The sequence below is a fragment of the Mesoplodon densirostris genome, chromosome X (genome assembly GCF_025265405.1).
Source record: "Mesoplodon densirostris isolate mMesDen1 chromosome X, mMesDen1 primary haplotype, whole genome shotgun sequence".
NCBI classification, from domain to species: domain Eukaryota; kingdom Metazoa; phylum Chordata; class Mammalia; order Artiodactyla; family Ziphiidae; genus Mesoplodon; species Mesoplodon densirostris.
The window spans coordinates 122242134-122256550 of record NC_082681.1 but is presented as its reverse complement, the minus strand read 5'-3'; the positions used below and the strand labels follow the sequence as shown (position 1 = coordinate 122256550).

Below are 14417 nucleotides of genomic sequence, written 5' to 3'. Positions count from 1 at the left end.
TGGTACACGGGCCTCTCACTGCTGTGGCCTCTCCCGTTGTGGAGCACAGGCTCTGGATGCGCAGGCTCAGCGGCCATGGCTCACGGGCCTAGCCGCTCCGTGGCATGTGGGATCTTCCCGGACCGGGGCAGGAAACCGTGTCCCCTGCATCAGCAGGCGGACTCTCAACCACTGCGCCCCCAGGGAAGCCCCTGTTTTGTTTTTAATAAATGCTGTTTATCAAGTTGAGGAAGTGTCCATCTATTCCAAGTTTTCTGTGTGGCTTTATCATGAAAAGGTGTTGGAATTTGTCAAATACTTTTTCTGCATTAGTTGAGATGATTGTGTGTTTTTTCCCTTCATTATAGTAATGTTGTGTATTACATTGATTAGTTTTCTTATGTTGAACCACTCTTATATTCCTGGAATAAATCCCACTTGGTTATGGTATATAATTATTTAGAAATTCTGTTGGATTTGGTTTGCTGGTATCTTGTCAAGGATTTTTGCATTTTATTCGTAAGGGATATTGGTCTGTATTTTCTTTTTTTTTTCTTTTTTTTTTTTTTTGCGGTATGTGGGCCTCTCACTGTTGTGGCCTCTCCCGTTGCGGAGCACGGGCTCCGGATGCGCAGGCCCAGCAGCCATGGCTCACGGGCCCAGCTGCTCCGCGGCATATGGGATCCTCCCAGACCGGGGCACGAACCCGTATCCCCTGCATCGGCAGGCGGACTCTTAACCACTGCGCCACCAGGGAGGCCCTGTATTTTCTTTTTGTGTGGTGTCTTTATCTGGCTTTGATATCAAGGTAATACTGTCCTCATGAAATGAGTTAGGAATTGCTTCCTTCTCTTGTATTTTTTAGAAGAGTTTGAGAAGGATGGGTGTTACTTCTTTAAACGTTTCATAGAGTTCACCAGTGAAGCTGTCTGGTCTTGCACTTTTCTTTGTTAGGAAGTTTATGATTACTGATTCAATCTCTACTTGTTCTAGATCTGTTCAGATTTTCTATTTCTTCTTGAGTGTTTTGATAATTTGTGTGTTTCCAGGAATTTGTCCATTTCATCTAAATTATCTAATTTGTTAGTATACAATTGTTCATAATCTCTTATAATTCTTTTTATTTCTTTGAGGTCAGTGGTAATGTCCCCATTTTCATTTCTGATTATAGTATTTGCATTTTCTCTCTTTTTTTTCTTGGCCAATCTAGGTAAAATTTTGTCAATTTTGTAGCTCTTTTCAAAGAACCAACTTTTGGTTTTGTTGATTCTATTGGTTTCCTGTTCTCTGTTTCATTTATCTGCACTCTAATCCCTGTCTTCTTCCTTCTGCTGGCTTTCTGTTTAATTTGCTCTTCTTTTTCTAGCTCCTTAACTCATCACTGATGGGGGGATTTTTGTAGAAACTAATGCCTGTGGCTGGCGATTTTTATTTTGGCTGGCCAAAAAGTCAATTCTGTTATTTCATTAACACTTTGCAGGTTATTACATTCAGTAGTTATATCTGACACACCTGTAAAGTCTTCTAATTTTTGTGAAATATTGTCTTCTATCCACTCTTCTGTAGAAGCAAAGGAGCATTCTCCAGCACCACGAGTTTCATTTTCACTTTCCGTATCAGAATCAATCACTAAGGTTTTTTGTCTTTTTGTTGGTCTTATATTCACATCGTCTGAATCAGAACTATATTCTGAAGAACTGTCATCTTCTGGACACTAGTATATATGTTGCTCAGACAGTCAGAGAAAGTTTCTGCATAAAGTTCACCAAACAGTTCTTCTTCACTCAAAATTTCACAATTTGTCATTTTTGAAAATTTTACGTTTATAATATACACAAGGTTGGAGCAAAAACCTAATGGAGCAAAATGTGAATGATAATGACAGTCATAAGTTATATAATGAACCCTTGATCAATTTTAAGCTCTAACAACTTTGCATGGTGATGTTAATTGTATCACTCTCTAAAAACGTATTGATATGTCTCTGGTCAATAACGTTCAGGTAACAAAAGATGTATTAATGTGTCTCTGGTCAATAATGTGTTAAGCATTAAGTCAGGCTTTTCATTCGAGATCTTTCTTCTTTCTTAATGTAGGCATTTACAGCCATACATTTCTCACTGGGCATTGCTTTTACTGTATCCTGTAAGTTTTGGTATGTTGTGTTTTAATTTTTGTTCATCTCAAAGTATTTTCTAATTTCCCTCGTGATTTCTTCAACATATAAGAGTATGTTGTTTAATTTCCACATATTTGTGAACTTTCCAGTTTTCCTTCTGTTATTGATTTCTAGTTTCATTCCATTGTGGTCAGAGAAGATACTTTGTATGATTCCAGTCTTTTAGAATGTACTGAGGCTTGTTTTATAGCCTAACATCTGGTCTATCCTAGAGAATGTTCCATGTGCACTCGTAAAAAAATGTGTAGTCTGCTGTTTGGGGTGGAGTAGTCTATAGATGTCTCTTAGGTCTAGTTGGGTGTGAGGTCTCCGAAGTTTCTTTTCTTTTAGGCTGTGTTCACCTAGTGTTTTGACAGAGATTTCCTTGAACACCAAGAGCCATTAAGGAAGAAAAAAAGAAAGAAAGAAAGAGAAAGAGAGAGAGAGAGGAAGGGAGGGAGGAGTGAGGGGGAAGGGAGGGGGAGGGAGGGAGGAAGAGAGAAAGGAGGAAAGAGGGAAAGAAAGAGGGAGAGAGAAAGAAGGAAGGGAACAGAAGGGAAGAAAGGAAAATCTAGTCTTTGCAGATTGGCTCTGTGTTGGTACACTCCTTTACTGCTTAGCCTGGCTGTTTACAAATGCATCTTAGCCTTTACTTTCTGCTTGCACTGTGCCATTTTTAAGTTACCTCTTTCTTTTTTTTTCTTTTTTTATTTTTTTTTTATTTTTTGCTTTATAACAAATTTAATCAGTTATACATATACATATGTTCCCATATCCCCTCCCTTTTGCGTCTCCCTCCCACCCTCCCTATCCCACCCCTCCAGGCGGTCACAAAGCACCGAGCTGATCTCCCTGTGCTATGCGGCTGCTTCCCACTAGCTATCTACCTTACGTTTGGTAGTGTATATATGTCCATGCCGCTCTTTCACTTTGTCACAGCTTACCCTTCCCACTCCCCGTATCCTCAAGTCCATTCTCTAGTAGGTCTGTGTCTTTATTCCTGTCTTACCCCTATGATCTTCATGACATTTTTTTTTCTTAAATTCCATATATATGTGTCAGCATACAGTATTTGTCTTTCTCTTTCTGACTTACTTCACTCTGTATGACAGACTCTAGGTCCATCCACCTCATTACAAATAGCTCAATTTCATTTCTTTTTATGGCTGAGTAATATTCCATTGTATATATGTGCCACATCTTCTTTACCCATTCATCCGATGATGGACACTTAGGTTGTTTCCATCTCCAGGCTATTGTAAATAGGGCTGCTATGAACATTTTGGTACATGTCTCTTTTTGAATTATGGTTTTCTCAGGGTATATGCCCAGTAGTGGGATTGTGGGGTCATATGGTAGTTCTATTTTTAGTTCTTTAAGGAACCTCCATACCGTTCTCCATAGTGGCTGTACCAATTCACATTCCCACCAGCAGTGCAAGAGTGTTCCCTTTTTTCCACACCCTCTCCAGCATTTATTGTGTCTAGATTTTTTGATGATGGCCATTCTGACTGGTGTGAGATGATATCTCATTGTAGTTTTGATTTGCATTTCTCTAATGAGTAAAGATGTTGAGCATCCTTTCATGTGTTTGTTGGCAGGCTGTATATCTTCTGTGGAGAAATGTCTATTGAGGTCTTCTGCCCATTTTTGGATTGGGTTGTTTGTTTTTTTGTTATTGAGCTGCATGAGCTGCTTATAAATTTTGGAGATTAATCCTTTGTCAGTTGCTTCATTTGCAAATATTTTCTCCCATTCTGAGGGTTGTCTTTTGGTCTTGTTTATGGTTTCCTTTGCTGTGCAAAAGCTTTTAAGTTTCATTAGGTCCCATGTGTTTATTTTTGTCTTTATTTCCATTTCTCTAGGAGGTGGGTCCAAAAGGATCTTGCTGTGATTTATGTCATAGAGTGTTCTGCCTATGTTTTCCTCTAAGAGTTTGATAGTGTCTGGCCTTACGTTTAGGTCTTTAATCCATTTTGAGCTTATTTTTGTGTATGGTGTTAGGGAGTGATCTAATCTCATACTTTTACATGTCCCTATCCAGTTTTCCCAGCACCACTTATTGAAGAGACTGTCCTTTCTCCACTGTACATTCCTGCCTCCTTTATCAAAGATAAGGTGACCATATGTCCGTGGGTTTATCTCTGGGCTTTCTATCCTGTTCCATTGATCTATCTTTCTGTTTTTGTGCCAGTACCATACTGTCTTGATTACTGTAGCTTTGTAGTATAGTCTGAAGTCAGGGAGCCTAATTCCTCCAGCTCCATTTTTCGTCCTCAAGATTGCTTTGGCTATTCGGGGTCTTTTGTGTTTCCATACAAATTGTGAAGTTTTTTGTTCTAGTTCTGTGAAAAGTGCCAGTGGTAGTTTGATAGGGATTGCATTGAATCTGTAGATTGCTTTGGGTAGTAGAGTCATTTTCACAATGTTGATTCTTCCAATCCAAGAACATGGTACATCTCTCCATCTATTTGTATCATCTTTAATTTCTTTCATCAGTGTCTTATAATTTTCTGCATACAGGTCTTTTGTCTCCCTAGGTAGGTTTATTCCTAGATATTTTATTCTTTTTGTTGCAATGGTAAATGGGAGTGTTTCCTTGATTTCACTTTCAGATTTTTCATCATTAGTATATAGGAATGCCAGAGATTTCTGTGCATTAATTTTGTATCCTGCAACTTTACCAAATTCGTTGATTAGCTCTAGTAGTTTTCTGGTAGCATCTTTAGGATTCTCTATGTATAGTATCATGTCATCTGCAAACAGTGACAGCTTTACTTCTTCTTTTCCCATTTGGATTCCTTTTATTTCCTTTTCTTCTCTGATGGCTGTGGCTAAAACTTCCAAAACTATGTTGAATAAGAGTGGTGAGAGTGGGCAACCTTGTCTTGTTCCTGATCTTAGTGGAAATGGTTTCAGTTTTTCACCATTGAGGACGATGCTGGCTGTGGGTTTGTCATATATGGCCTTTATTATGTTGAGGAAAGTTCCTTCTATGCCTACTTTCTGCAGGGTTTTTATCATAAATGGGTGTTGAATTTTGTCGAAAGCTTTCTCTGCATCTATTGAGATGATCATATGGTTTTTCTCCTTCAATTTGTTAATATGGTGTATCACGTTGACTGATTTGCGTATATTGAAGAATCCTTGCATTCCTGGAATAAACCCCACTTGATCATGGTGTATGATCCTTTTAATATGCTGTTGGATTCTGTTTGCTAGTATTTTGTTGAGGATTTTTGCATCTATGTTCATCAGTGATATTGGCCTGTAGTTTTCTTTCTTTGTGACATCTTTGTCTGGTTTTGGTATCAGGGTGATGGTGGCCTCATAGAATGAGTTTGGGAGTGTTCCTCTCTCTGCTATATTTTGGAAGAGTTTGAGAAGGATAGGTGTTAGCGCTTCTCTAAATGTTTGATAGAATTCGCCTGTGAAGCCATCTGGTCCTGGACTTTTGTTTGTTGGAAGATTTTTAATCACAGTTTCAATTTCAGTGCTTGTGATTGGTCTGTTCATATTTTCTATTTCTTCCTGATTCAGTCTTGGCAGGTTGTGCGTTTCTAAGAATTTGTCCATTTCTTCCAGGTTGTCCATTTTTTTGGCATAGAGTTGCTTGTAGTAATCTCTCATGATCCTTTGTATTTCTGCAGTGTCAGTTGTTACTTCTCCTTTTTCATTTCTAATTCTATTGATTTGAGTCTTCTCCCTTTTTTTCTTGATGAGTCTGGCTAATGGTTTATCAATTTTGTTTATTTTCTCAAAGAACCAGCTTTTAGTTTTATTGATCTTTGCTATCGTTTCCTTCATTTCTTTTTCATTTATTTCTGATCCTATTTTTATGATTTCTTTCCTTCTGCTGACTTTGGGATGTTTTTGTTCTTCTTTCTCTAATTGCTTTAGGTGCAAGGTTAGGTTGTTTATTCGAGATGTTTCCTGTTTCTTAAGGTGGCATTGTATTGCTATAAACTTCCCTCTTAGAACTGCTTTTGCTGCATCCCATAGGTTTTGGGTCGTCGTGTCTCCATTGTCATTTGTTTCTAGGTATTTTTTAATTTCCTCTTTGATTTCTTCAGTGATCACTTCGTTATTAAGTAGTGTATTGTTTAGCCTCCATGTGTTTGTATTTTTTACAGCTCTTTTCCTGTATTTGATATCTAGTCTCATAGCATTTTGTGGTCAGAAAAGATACTTGATACAATTTCAATTTTCTTAAATTTACCAAGGCTTGATTTGTGACCCAAGATATGATCTATCCTGGAGAATGTTCCATGAGCACTTGAGAAAAATGTGTATTCTGTTGTTTTTGGATGGAATGTCCTATAAATATCAATTAAGTCCATCTTGTTTAATGTATCATTTAAAGCTTGTGTTTCCTTATTTATTTTCATTTTGGATGACCTGTCCATTGGTGAAAGTGGGGTGTTAAAGTCCCCTACTATGATTGTGTTACTGTCGATTTCTCCTTTTATGGCTGTTAATATTTCCCTTATGTATTGAGGTGCTCCTATGTTTGGTGCATAAATATTTACAATTGTTATATCTTCTTCTTGGATTGATCCCTTGATCATTATGTAGTGTCCTTCTTTGTCTCTTCTAGTAGTCTTTATTTTAAAGTCTATTTTGTCTGATATGAGAATTGCTACTCCAGCTTTCTTTTGGTTTCCATTTGCATGGAATATCTTTTTCCATCCCCTTACTTTCAGTCTGTATGTGTCTCTAGGTCTGAAGTGGGTCTCTTGTAGACAGCATATATATGGGTCTTGTTTTTGTATCCATTCAGCCAATCTGTGTCTTTTGGTGGGAGCATTTAGTCCATTTACATTTAAGGTAATTATCGATATGTATGTTCCTATTCCCATTTTCTTAATTGTTTTGGGCTCGTTATTGTAGGTCTTTTCCTTCTGTTGTGTTTCTTGCCTAGAGAAGTTCCTTTAGCATTTGTTGTAAAGCTGGTTTGGTGGTGCTGAACTCTCTCAGCTTTTGCTTGTCTGTAAACGTTTTAATTTCTCCATCAAATCTGAATGAGATCCTTGCTGGGTAGAGTAATCTTGGTTGCAGGTTTTTCTCCTTCATCACTTTAATTATGTCCTGCCACTCCCTTCTGGCTTGTAGAGTTTCTGCTGAGAGATCAGCTGTTATCCTGATGGGGCTTCCCTTGTGTGTTATTTGTTGTTTTTGCCTTGCTGCTTTTAATATGATTTCTTTGTGTTTAATTTTTGACAGTTTGATTAATATGTGTCTTGGCGTATTTCTCCTTGGATTTATTCTGTATGGGACTCTCTGTGCCTCCTGGACTTGATTAACTATTTCCTTTCCCATATTAGGGAAGTTTTCAACTATAATCTCTTCAAATATTTTCTCAGTCCCTTTCTTTTTCTCTTCTTCTTCTGGAACCCCTATAATTCGAATGTTGGTGCGTTTAATGTTGTCCCAGAGGTCTCTGAGACTGTCCTCTGTTCTTTTCATTCTTTTTTCTTTATTTTGCTCTGCAGCAGTTATTTGCACTATTTTATCTTCCACCTCACTTATCCATTCTTCTGCCTCAGTTATTCTGCTATTGATCCCATCTAGAGTATTTTTATTTCATTTATTGTGTTTTTAATCGATGCTTGATTCATCTTTAGTTCTTCTAGGTCCTTGTTAACTGTTTCTTGCATTTTGTCTATTCTATTTCCAAGATTTTGGATCTTGGAAATAGAATCTTGGATCATCTTTACCATCATTATTCGGAATTCTTTTTCAGGTAGACTGCCTATTACCTCTTCATTTGTTAGGTCTGGTGGGTTTTTATCTTGCTCCTTCTCCTGCTGTGTGTTTTTCTGTCTTCTCATTTTGCTTATGTTACTGTGTTTGGGGTCTCCTTTTTGCAGGCTGCAGGTTCGTAGTTCCCGTTGTTTTTGGTGTCTGTCCCCAGTGGCTAAGGTTGGTTTAGTGGGTTGTGTAGGCTTCCTGGTGGAGGGGACTAGTGCCTGTGTTCTGGTGGATGAGGCTGGATCTTGTCTTTCTGGTGGGCAGGTCCACGTCTGGTAGTGTGTTTTGGGGTGTCTGCGAACTTTTTATGATTTTAGGCCACCTCTCTGCTAATGGGTGGCGTTGTGTTCCTGTCTTGCTAGTTGTTTGGCATAGGGTGTCCAGCACTGTAGCTTGCTGGTCGTTGAGTGAAGCTGGGTGCTGGTGTTGAGATGGAGATCTCTGGAAGATTTTCGCCATTTGATATTATGTGGAGCTGGGAGGTCTCTTGTGGACCAGTGTCCTGAAGTTGGCTCTCCCACCTCAGAGGCACAGCACTGACTCCTGGCTCCTCAATTTGGGATGATTTGTTGTCTGTTCATGTATTCCACAGATGCAGGGTACATCAAGTTGATTGTGGAGCTTTAATCCGCTGCTCCTGAGGCTGCTGGGAGAGGTTTCCCTTTCTCTTCTTTGTTCTCACAGCTCCTGGGTCTCAGCTTTGGATTTGGCCCCGCCTCTGTGTGTAGAGGGCGGAGGGCGTCTGTTCTTCGCTCAGACAGGACAGGGTTAAAGGAGCAGCCTCTTCGGGGACTCTGGCTCACTCAGGCCGGGCGGGAGGGAGGGGCACGGAGTGCGGGGCGAGCCTGCAGTGGCAGAGGTCGGCGTGACGTTGCACCAGCCCGAGGCGCGCCGTGCGTTCTCCCAGGGAAGCCGCCCCTGGATCCCGGGACCCCGGCAGTGGCGGGCTGCACAGGCTCCCGGAAGGGCGGTGTGGACAGTGACCGGCGCTCGCACACAGGCCTCCTGGCGGCGGCAGCAGCAGCCCCAGCGTCCCACGCCCGTCACTGGGCTCCGCGCTCTCAGTCGCGACTCGCGCCCGTCTGTGGAGCCCCTTTAAGCAGCGCTCTTAATCCCCTCTCCTCGTGCACCAGGAAACCAAGAGGGAAGAAAAAGTCTCTTGCCTCTTCGGCAGCTCCAGAGTCCTCCCGGACTCCCTCCCGGCCAGCTGCAGCACACTAGCCCCCTTCAGGCTGAGTTCTCGCCGCCAGCCCCAGTCCTCTCCCTGCGCTCTGACCGAAGCCCGAGCCTCAGCTTCCAGCGCCGCCCGCCCCGGCAGGCGAGCAGACAAGTCTCTCGGGCTGGTGAGTGCCACTCGGCACCGATCCTCTGTGTGGGGATCTCTCCGCTTTGCCCTACCCAGGTATGTGGGGAGTTTCTTGCCTTTTGGGAGGTCTGGGGTCTTCTGCCAGCGTTCAGTAGGTGTTCTGTAGGAGTTGTTCCACGTGTAGCTGTATTTCTGGTGTATCCGTGGGGAGGAAGGTGATCTCCGCGTCTTACTCTTCCGCCATCTTACCCAGAAGTCTGTAAGTTGCCTCTTTCTTAATTCAGCATTGGTTGCTGTGAGCTTTGACTATTTTCTAAAGTTCTGACAAAGTTGGGTCTGACAGGTTTTTTTGTTTGTTTGATCTGGTTTTTTGGCTTGATTTTTCAGTGTTTCTGCAGAGGGATGGGATCTTGGAACTACCTAGTTCATTATTTTCTGACATCACCCCAGAACCCTCATTCTCAGGTTAGGACCTTAAGGGTGTACCCTCGGAGTAAGAGTGAATGAGAAGTACTGGCTCTGTAGGGACTGAAGCAAAATTTTGAATCATCTAATTCCTAAAATTGAATTGATATCATCCTAGACAGCTAGTGCTCCTAGCCATCTGCCAAGAGAAAATTTAAACCCTCTCTGTAAGAAAATAGGGCCTTAAATTATTTCTTCAAGTTTTCATATACAGGATCCAGAACTTAACACAAATATTAACCGGGCACAGGAGGATGCAAAATTCACAAAAGAAAACTGAGGCAAACAGCAAACAATGGAAACAAACCTATAGAGTTTTTAGATAATGGCATTATCAGACTCAGAGTTGAAAATAAATATGCTTAATATGCTCAAGGACATAAAAGCTATGACAAAAATTCAACGAGCTATAATAGAAAAGATAGACAATTTTGATTTTATAAAAATGAAAAAAATATGATGCTAAGGGAAGAATAAAAGGTTCAACATAGTGTACAGTGTGCTCCCATTTGTTAACAAAATTAATAAGCATTATATATTTTGATTTTTAAAAATTGAGATAAAATTCACATTACATAAAATTGATTGTTTTAACCATTTTAAATAAAGTATGTGATTCATTGGTTTTTAGTATATTCACAGTGTGGTGCAACCATCACCACTATCTAATTCCAGAACATTTTAATCATCCTCAGAACAAAACCCTGTACCTCATTCCCTCTTCTCCCTAGCCCCTGGCAACCACTAGTTTACTTTCTGTCTCTACACATTTGCCAGTCTGTGCATTTTATATAAATGGAATCATATAATATGTGCCTTTTGTGTCTGGTGGCTTCTGCTTCGTATAATGTTTTCAAGGTTCATTCATGTTGTAGCATGTATCAGTCAGTACCTCATTCCTATTTTTGGTCGAATAATATTCCTTTGTGTGAATATACCACATTTTATTTAAGGGATTATGTACTTATACATGTGTTTGCATATTCATACGTGGTTATATTGATTTTTTTTTTTTTTTTTTTTTTTTTTTTTTTTTTTTTTTTTGCGGTACGCGGGCCTCTCACTGTTGTGGCCTCCCCCGTTGCGGAGCACAGGCTCCGGACGCGCAGGCTCCGGACGCGCAGGCTCAGCGGCCATGGCTCACGGGCCCAGCCGCTCCGCGGCATATGGGATCCTCCCAGACCGGGGCACGAACCCGCATCCCCTGCATTGGCAGGCGGACTCTCAACCACTTGCGCCACCAGGGAGGCCCTATATTGATTTTTTAAAATTTTATTTATTTATTATTTTTGGCTGCGTTGGGTCTTCATTGCTGCGTGCGGGCTTTCTCTAGTTGCGGCTAGTGGGGGCTACTCTTCGTTGCGGTGCGCGGGCTTCTCATTGCAGTGGCTTCTCTTGTTGCAGAGCACGGGCTCTGGGAGCGAGGGCTTCAGTAGTTGTGGCGTGCAGGCTTCAGTAGTTGTGGCTCGCGGACTCTAGAGCACAGACTCAGTAGTTGTGGCACACGGGCTTAGTTGCTCCGCGACATGTGGGATCTTCCCGGACCAGGGCTTGAACCCGTGTCCCCTACATTGGCAGGCGGATTCCTAACCACTGCGCCACCAGGGAAGCCTGGTTATATTGATTTTTATATGCTTGCAAGTGCAGAGAATATTTTTTGGAAAGATACTCTCAAGACACTCTTAACAGTGGCTGTTTTGGGGAATAGGGAAAGGAGACTGAAGTCTGGGGAAGAAGGAAAATTGCTTTTCATTATTATACTCCTTTTTGCTGTTTAAATTTTTTTTTCAACTTTAGAAATGTGGGGGGGGGTTCATTTAAAAGCTAGTTACTTTTTTAAAAAGAAAATCATTTAAAAGTAATATTTTCCTCCCTCAATGCCTTTAAAAGAATGTGAGTATTTTATTCAAGTTGCCATTTAATCTGAATATATTTGTAAACATAGAAATCAACTTCTGAGTTAACTCTTTTGAGTATTTAATATTGCTGTAAACACGATTATAATGCTACTGAAAGAGAAGTAGACTGGCTTTGTAGGGACTAATAATACCAAAGTGATTTTAACCAATTGAAAAAGGACCCAGAAAAAACATTTTCATGATAGGAATTTTCTGTTGTTGCAATATATCCTCAGTGATTATTTGTTCATTTAACTTAACAAAACAACTGCCTTTTCAGACAGTAATTACTCTGATTAGCACTACAAATGGTCCAGAAAGTCTACAGTGGCAACTTAAGGTAACACTGAAGCCAGTTTTGGGAATCAATAAATTAAATATGGAAATTAAAATAAATCACTCTATCCAAGTGTTTTGCCTGTTCCTTAAAAATCTGGCTAAAGGAAAGTTCAAGATTTGACTCACGGATTTAGAATGCTTTTGTGGGGAAAATCCGTAGCAATCCATTAGGTTTGCAGAGACAGGAAATGTGGGTTGCTCCCCACGTATTAACATCCAGGGAACCTTCTCTTTCCTCCTAATTCTCACATTGCTTCCAATCCTGCTTCCTGTTTTTTGTTGTTTTTTTTTTTGTTTTTTTGCGGTACGTGGGCCCCTCACCGCTGTGGCCTCTCTCGCTGCGGAGCACAGTCTCTGGACGCGCAGGCCCAGCGGCCACGGCTCTCGGGCCCAGCCGCTCCGCGGCACGTGGGATCTTCCCGGACCGGGTCACGAACCCGTGTCCCTTGCATCGGCAGGCGGACTCTCAACCACTGCGCCACCAGGGAAGCCCCCTGTTTTTTTTAAAAAAAATAAGTTTGGAGAATTTCATGATTAAAAAATTTTAATAGGAAGTGGAAATGGAAAATAATTTCATTATTTTAGTAGGAAGTGGAAATGGAAATTTCAGGACACCGTGAGATAGGATTGTTCCAAAGGGTTCCATCTGTCCTGAATCCCATGCCCAAAGCGTTATCTGAACAATATGTAGATATGACCTCTCTCTCAGCCTCCAATAATCTAAACCAGTGCTGTCCAATAGGAACATAATGTGATCCACATACATAATTTAAAATCTTCTAGTAGTCAACATTATAAAGGCAAAAAGAAACAAGTGAAATTAATTTTAATAATGTGTTTTATTTACTCCAACATATAAAATTATCATTTTAATATGTAATCATATTAAAAGTTTTTAATGAGACGTTTTACCTTTTTTTTTTCATACTGTCTTTAAAATCCAGTGCATATTTTGTGCTTACATTACATCTCAATTTTGACTGACCCCATTTCAAGTGGTCAATAGCCCCATGTGACCAGTGTCTACTGCATTGGACAGTACAGGTGCAAACACTCCTGACTAGAAAGTGGTGTTAGCATCTGTTAAATTTATATCAGCTACATCACTTTTTGAATTATGTATTTGGAATAGTTCATAATTTAAAAAAAGAACAACAGTATTTAAAACATTTTTTTTAAAGTTTTAAAAATACTTGTTTTTAAAAGTATTTAAAAACAACAAGTATTTTAAAAATACTTATTTAAAAAATACTTGTTTTTAAAAGTATTTACAAACAACAACTGTATTTAAAAACAAACAAACAGAAAAGCCTGGAAGAGAAAACCCAGTAAATCTGTCTAAAACAATGCTGTCATCAACACTGTAACTGGAGGAGATCAAGGGATGAATAGTCATAATAGGAGCTGATCCGAATGGTTTATTTGAGTTGGCAATATGTTCTATACCTACACTTGTATATAAGTGTGCTTGCTGTCCTGTAAACTCATGTCTGTGCACCAAGTATTGAGCCACACCTAGGACACCTGGCTCAGGAGTCCCTTGGGGCCTGTCTAGCTGCCTTGTGAGACCTCCTAACCCAGCACCCCCATCTAATTCCCAGCCCCGGGGCAGGAGGTCGCAAGCAAATGCAAAGCAGTTCCTCTTGAACAATCTCTCTCTTGCTTCTCTCTTCCTTTCTACTTCTCTCTCTTTTCCCTCCTTCTATTTTCTTTACTTTTTTGCCTGCACATTTCCTTAGGGCAAGGGAGTCTCCTTTTTTTCTTGTCACCTCTCTTGAGCTCTAAGGACCAAGAATAACAAGAAATGTTCTGTGAATGGGTGATGTCAATTAAGAACATGAGAATATAGACGTCCTAGGAACCATTCATTCATTCAACTTACACATCTCTAGTGAGGGCTTATTATGTGCCAGATACTGTGCTAGGATTATCTATTTAAAAGTCATTCAGAGATTGTCATGAACTACAGCTACCTGAAACGTGCTCATATGTTCCACCTATTATTGCTTTCTACGCACTCATGCCTGTTCTCCTAGTTCATTATATCTATTTCCTCTCCTTCGCCCTCACAGATACTTCATGCTTATTATGTCTTAGAGGTGCTATTTGAAACCAAGAAGCTCCTGCAGCAAATGCCGAATTTCACTCACGTAAAAACTTCTCCCTCCAAAGAGATAACAATCTGTGGTAAGTTTCAGAGCAGTGTTGCCAAATTAATATTTAGGAGCCTCTTGGTTCTACATCATTGGCCTAACTTGAAAACTGTGTAAATTGGACTGTGTTAAGGGAAAAGTGTTAATATAGAGTTTTCTGATAGTACTGTTTCCTATCTTGTCTTTGTTTTGCATACCAGCTGGCAGGAATTAATTATGTGAGAAATTAAAGAACTCATAGCTTTTTATAAAGGCAGGCAGCATTTTAATACAGAAAACCACCCATGGGTGGAATAAGTGTTCTTTGCCCTCCCTCTGGCTCTCATTATCTTGGTTCAATGTAGCTTTTTCTAGGTGGGCCTCTGCAT

General features: G+C 40.3%; 1 protein-coding gene across 1 annotated transcript in view; it reads left to right on the top strand.

Moving 5' to 3' along the window:
* Positions 1–14417, top strand: part of PPEF1 (protein phosphatase with EF-hand domain 1) — a 111560-nt gene that overhangs the window by 39766 nt on the left and 57377 nt on the right. The window contains exon 5 of the mRNA XM_060086560.1: positions 13969–14083. Within this exon, the coding sequence (XP_059942543.1) occupies positions 13969–14083 (115 nt within the window). The remainder of the gene's footprint in view (positions 1–13968; positions 14084–14417) is intronic.